Source organism: Phodopus roborovskii, unplaced genomic scaffold (genome assembly GCF_943737965.1).
Source record: "Phodopus roborovskii unplaced genomic scaffold, PHOROB, whole genome shotgun sequence".
Taxonomy (NCBI): domain Eukaryota; kingdom Metazoa; phylum Chordata; class Mammalia; order Rodentia; family Cricetidae; genus Phodopus; species Phodopus roborovskii.
In genome coordinates this window covers 361800-368209 of record NW_026125489.1, presented here as the reverse complement: position 1 = coordinate 368209, position 6410 = coordinate 361800, and the positions used below count along the sequence as shown (strand labels likewise).

The 6410-nt window shown below is 37.4% G+C and overlaps 1 protein-coding gene across 1 annotated transcript; it reads right to left on the bottom strand.

Annotated features, from left to right (window-relative positions):
- Positions 1 to 1670: 1670 nt before the first annotated feature.
- Positions 1671 to 2618, bottom strand: LOC127215764 (olfactory receptor 6C75). Its single transcript, XM_051176267.1, has one exon. It carries the CDS (start codon positions 2616 to 2618, stop codon positions 1671 to 1673), a length of 948 nt encoding a protein of 315 aa, XP_051032224.1.
- Positions 2619 to 6410: the final 3792 nt, after the last annotated feature.

Sequence of the window (6410 nt, the reverse complement as noted above, 5' to 3'; positions counted from 1 at the left end):
TGTTTTTTAAGTCAGTTTAACCAATGTCTTTTTTTTTTTTTTTTTTTGTCATTCAAAGAACAGTGTTCAAAACAGATCTGAAAACATAAAACAGTGCATAGAACTTTCTAAAGACATATTTATCTTGTTGTGTATATCAGTCTCATGACATAATCTGTTTCATACTTATATTTAGGTAGATACAGATGCATTATTATACTACATATATTGTACATTTTTCATTTTATATATAAAAACATAGGTACTGAATCCAAGTGAGGCTGGCAAGCACAGGGAATGGACTATGAACCTGGAATTTGGCAAACACTCCCTTTGAGAACCATTTTCTTTCAAACAACCACTGACAGGAAAAGTCAGTTTTCTTCATAGAGTGACACTGACTTTATTACTTCCTCTTCTGGGCAGGCCTATTGGTTGCCAACAGAATTTGGACTCTGCTTCTCTCTGAGTGTGGTTTTGTTTTGTTCATTTATTGATCTATCTTATTTTACATATCAATCCCAGTTCCCTCTCTCTCCTTCCCTCCCTCAGTCTCTCCCTTCCACCCATCCCCCCCACTACCATCCTCCCCTGCCATTCCAACCCCTACCCCACAGGGAGTGTGGTACCTTCCTGGAGGGGTCAACTGAATCTGTCCATTCATTTAGAGTAGGGACTAGGCCCTCCCTCCTTCCTCTAGGTTAAGGGAGTATCTTTCCATGGAGGATGTGCTTCCAAAGTCCTTTCATTCACCAGGAATACATCCTGGTTCCCTTATCAGAGGTTCCTGAGACTGTCCAGGCCTTCTAACTGAGACCCTTGTTCAGGGGGTCTGAGTCAGTCCAATACTGGTTTCCCAGCTATCAGTCTGGGTCCCATTAACTCTTCCTTTTCAGGTCAGCTGTCTCTGTGAGTTTCAGTAGCCTGGTCTTGTCCTCCCTCTATGCATCTGGATTCTAGTTTGGCTCAGTGTTTAGCTGTGAGTGTCTGCTTCTGTTTCCATCAGCTACTAGATGAGGGCTCTATGATGGTGGATAAGTTAGTCATCAATTTCATTATCAGGGGAAGGGCATTTAAGGTAGCCTTTCCACTGTTGCTCAAATTGTTAGTTGAGGTCAGTCTAATAGGTCTCTGGACATTTCTCTAGAGTAAGTTTCCTCTTGAAACGTATAATGACTCCCTGTTTGACTCTCTCTCTCTATCGCTCCCTCCCTCCCTCCCTCCCTCCCTCCCTCCCTCCCTCCCTCCCTCCCTCCCTCTCTCTCTCTCTCTCTCTCTCTCTCTGGTCTATCCCTCCAGTGACTCAGTCTTCCCAGTCCTACATGCTTTCCTCTCCTACTCTTCTCTTTCTCCTAGCCACCTCTCTACTCACTGCCCCCCTCCCAATATGTTCAGGAGATCTTGTTACTTTCCCCTTCTATGAGGAACCTTGTATGAATCTCTTAGAATCCTCCTTGCATGCTAGTTTCTTTGGCAGTGTGAATTATAGGCTGGTGGCCCTTTGCTCTATGTCTAAAATCAATATATGAGCGAGTATATACCATGTACCTCTTTTTTGTGACTGAGTTACCTCATTCAGGATGGTTTCTTCAAGTTCCATCCATTTGCCTCTGAATTTCAAGATTCCATTGTTTTTTTCCACAAAGTAGTATTCCATTGTGTAAATGTGCCACATCTTTTTTATCCATTCTTCAGTTGAGGGGCATCTTGGTTGCAGCTGAGGTACATTTTTTAATGACATCCTTCAGGGCTTCTTTGACTTGCTGATTTCTTAAGGTATAGATGAAAGGATTTAGTACTGGTGCAATGGAAATAGTAAGTATGGCAATCCCCTTGTTTAGAGCTATCCTTTCTTCTGCAGAGGGTTTGATATACATAAAAATGCAGCTGCCATAAGAGATGGAGATGACAATCATGTGGGAGGAACAGGTAGAGAAAGCTTTCTTTTTCTGCTGGGCGGAAGGGAACCTCAGAATTGTGCTTATGATTTTTCCATAAGAGCACAGTACTAGAGCCAAGGTAATCAGTAGAATAACGATGGCAAAAATGAAATTTATCAGTTGCATGAACCTTGTATCATTGCAGGAAAGCTTCAAGATGGGAGAGTAGTCGCAGAAAAAGTGTTCAATAACATTGTCACAAAATTCAATTTCCAGACTTACAATGACCCCAGGGAAGATTGCCATCAAAGCAATTAAACAGCAGGTACCAAATAGCAAAGTACAGACTCTGGTGTTCATGATGGTTGTATAATGAAGGGGTTTACAAATGGCCACGTAGCGATCATAGGACATGACAGCCAGCAAGAAAAACTGTGCTATTCCAAAGACGAAGGCAGCAAATAATTGTGTGAAACAAGCCTCAATGGAAATAGTTTTATCCATGGTCACTATGCTGACCAGGAATCTAGGGATGCAGGTAGATGTCAGCAAGATTTCTAAAAAGGAAAACTTCTGAAGGAAGAAATACATAGGTGTTTTGAGGTGGGAATTCAGCAGGGTCAGGAGGATAATAATAAGGTTTCCAATGATGCTCAGCAGATATGCTATCAAGAGGAAAGGGAAGATTACAATTTGCCACTTTGGGTCTTCTGTCAATCCTAGAAGTATAAATGTTGTCACCAATGTGTGGTTTCTCATGTCTAAAAGTCTTCTAAATTCTTCCAGTCTAGACAAAAGTAATAGATGTGAATTGATACACTCTGTCCTGAAAAGATTTTAAGATGACATGAAGAAACCAGCAAGGCAATGGAAATGCAGCTCCCCCTGTCTATGTTCTCACATTTACTCATTGATTAGAACTAGAAGCATAACAACCCTTACTTGATCCCATTTCCCAGATACTCATTTCTGATTCTCTTCAGCTTTTTTATATACTTGAACAAAAATCCTGTATTATTTTTAATGATAAGTATTTTCCCCATTTCCCATGTCCCCCTACAGTTTGATAATATAATTCCTATTCCTACTGATTCCCAAGTAATATTTTAGGCTAGTTTGAGAAATAAACATTTTATTTAAATAACCTTCATTGTCTCCATAAGCTAAGCATTTTCTGTATATTATTATTACTACTAACATTATTTTAATGCATTTTGGTCATGTTTTCCTCTTCCAGTTCCCCCAGATCCTCTCCATTTCCCTACCCACCCAACTTTGTGCTCATTTTCTCTGTCTTTCTCTCTCCACCCCTGCTGAAAAATAAACAAAACAAAAGCAAAACTCTGTACAAAATAAAAACAAAACAAACAAACAAACAAGCAAGAAAAAACTATAACAAAAAACAAAAAGTTCTCAAAAAAGCCATGAAGTTTGTTTTGTGTTGGCCAATTACTCTTGGACATGAGGCCTGCCCTGGAGTAAAATTCAGTTAATGTCAGAGTTCCTTGGTGCCACCAAATGGAACTTGGTTGGCTGGAAAACAACTTTATGAGGTTTAGATGTAAACATATTTGAATCAGCAAATAAGCCTTTGACATTAAATTTAAAACATGTCTTCTCAGTTATTTTCCAGTTCAACTTGAGTAGCTTTGTTTGTGTAAGAAATAATTTACATTCAGTATTGCTTCCAAAATTAACTATTATATTCCCTAATTTTTAAATTTAAAGCAAAGTTTAAGTTTAAAAGGCAATGTGAGTTTCTATCTGTAAAGCTCTCATAATAAACAATAACCAGCTTTCAGATAGAAATAGAGAAAGCTTAGCTATGAGTTACAAGGATGTCTGTATTTCTCTAATACTGGATTTAGGTTTAAGACAAAGCTGTTCACGATACATTTTTTGTATGTAAGCATGACAAACACTGAAAACACTTACATTCGTTGAGTTCAACAGAGGTTTTGTTTGTAGGCATATTGTGGACCTTTATTTTTATCTAAAAATTCAATATGAATAATTCTTCCAAAATGATTATTTTTTCCTAACCCATACTTTTTTCTTTGCCTCATCAGTTTCAATGGAGAACTTGTTCAGATTAAAATCCAGCTCATTTAAGAAATAATAATTCTTACTCTTTAATCAGAATACATGATATGACATCCTTAAATCCATTGTTCTGTGTTCTCTGCCAATGAAATAATTAATGTCTTCCCAAACAGTAGTGTGCTTCTCTTTCTTGTTGTAATTGAAGAATTGTAGTCATTGCCTCATTCCATCTCCAATAAACATGACTTTGTCTTCATTGTTTAATAATGAAGGATGTGTTTACTCAGACCTGATGTAAAACCTTGGGGACCTTCTGGAAAGTACACTAATTGACTGTTTTCATCATTAATTTTAATATCAAAATAACAAAGTTCATAAAGAGTCCTAATATCTATAGGGAATATTGTGATGCTGATGATAAATGGAGTCTAAGACATATAGTAAAATTTCAATTTTCTTCAAAATACTTTAGGGTTCTTAAAACTTCTGAGCACAGGTGGGCTCTTTTATTATTTATTTAAAATATTTGAGAATGTGATAATTATTACATCTACCTATGACAATATTAGCATAACATGACCAAAAATGTGTTTTGTGGGAATTCAACCTATTTTATTCTTACAGTCTCCAAATAAACTCACCACATTTATATCTATATACCAATAGCCTGGCTAGAAAACTTTGTATAACTAAGTTTTCAAAAAAAAAAAAAGTAACTTACAGAATGTAGGTAAGTAAATAAAATTTTTGAAGAAATAAATCTGAGTTTTTGTAGACATATAATCTGAATTACTGGGAAGGTTTACTCTGAAGTTATATGTAAGAACACATTACTGAAAATCAAAATGGGAAATATTGTTATTCTTTATTAAGAAACCTATTATTAAAAGGAGTTCAAATTGATGAAAGAATAAGTTTGTTACAGATGATGCCAGAGAACTTTACACAGATACAAACTGCTTGAGAAACTTATAGCATGGTAAGATGTTTTCTTTTATTTTTTGTTTTTATTTAATTTATTATTTTACATGTTGATCCCAGTTCCCTCTTCCTCCCTCCCTCCTTACCTCCCTCCCTCCTTCCCTCCCTTCCTCCCTCCGTCCCTTTTTGCCCTCTCTGCCCCCTCACATGCACCCTGACCACCCTCCCCTCCTATCCCCACACCCCAATTCCACATGTAGGGCAAGGCCATCCAGGTGGGGTCATGTAGATCTGTCAGGTCATTTGAAGTAGGGACTAGGACTTCTCTCCTGTATCCCTCCATGGAGGATGTGTTTGCAAGGTCCTTTTGTGCACCAGGGATACATCCTGGTTCCACTGTCTGAGGTCCCTTAGACTGCTCAGGCCTTCTGGCTGAGACCCATTATCAGGGGGGCCTGAGTCAATATATGTGACACATTTTATTCATCCACTAAGTCCTCTGTGAAAATTAAAGTTTTTTATTTTTATTTTTGCACATCTTGACTCTTGTGAAGGTGTAATTTGCACACAGGTATGTCTTGAGGATAATATCCAAAGATGTTATAGCTACATCATTAATAGCTCTATTTTTAAAATGGCCTCTGTATTCCTTTATCATTCATTCATTCATGTGTATGTTTGACTGTGTGTGTATGTGTGTGTGTGTTCGTGTTGACACAACACAGGCTTAAACTCTGTAGTTATCTTTTACAAGTCTGAAATAATGATGACACCATTTACCATTCTTTGGAAGTCAGATATTTTTGAGGTATAAATAATAAATGATGTTATACTTAATTGATAAATTTTCTGTTAGGTATACATATCTACAGAAATATAAATATTAAATGTCAGTATAGCCCCTTTTAATGCATATCAAAAACTTTCAAAAGTCAGTAAAGATATATCAAATGTATACAGATTTTTTCTAGAGATTTATTCATTCATTATTGTTGCCAGAGAATGTTGGTGTACACACCACAGTGTAGGTGTGAAGGCGCGGACAGCTTTGTGGAGTACCTTCCCTCCAGAGTTAGTTGGGTTCTGTTATCAAACTCAGGTCATCTGGATTCATAGCAAACACTTTTACCCAGTGAGCCATTTAGCTGGCCCAAAAATCTAACAATTTATGATGGTAAAGATTAGCCCTTTGCTTTACCCAAGAGCCATTCTTAATAATGTTTTATCACTGTCAATCATACACTAATGGTAATCAAACATATAAAACATAAGGCAAATATAACACTGATGGGAGATGTCATTCTGTATATGTTTCTCATACTGGTTAATAATAAAGCACTGTTGGCCAATAGGAAAGGAAGATAGGAGGGACTAGGAGACAAGGAGGAAATAGGAAGTAGGAAGGAGGAGTCAAGATGGAGAGTCTGGAGAGAGCTGGACGCCAGCCGCCTCCCGGTAAGAGAAGGCCATGTGAAAATACATAGATCAGCAGAAATGGGTTAATAATTAAAGGCAGAGCTAGCCAATAAGAAACAAGTAACCGGGCCAACAGTATTGTACCAAATACAGAGTCTCTGTGTATTATTT

Excerpts from the sequence above, each read along its gene's own strand:
- LOC127215764 (XM_051176267.1), bottom strand. The coding sequence starts at position 2,618 with ATGAGAAACCACACATTGGTGACAACATTTATACTTCTAGGATTGACA.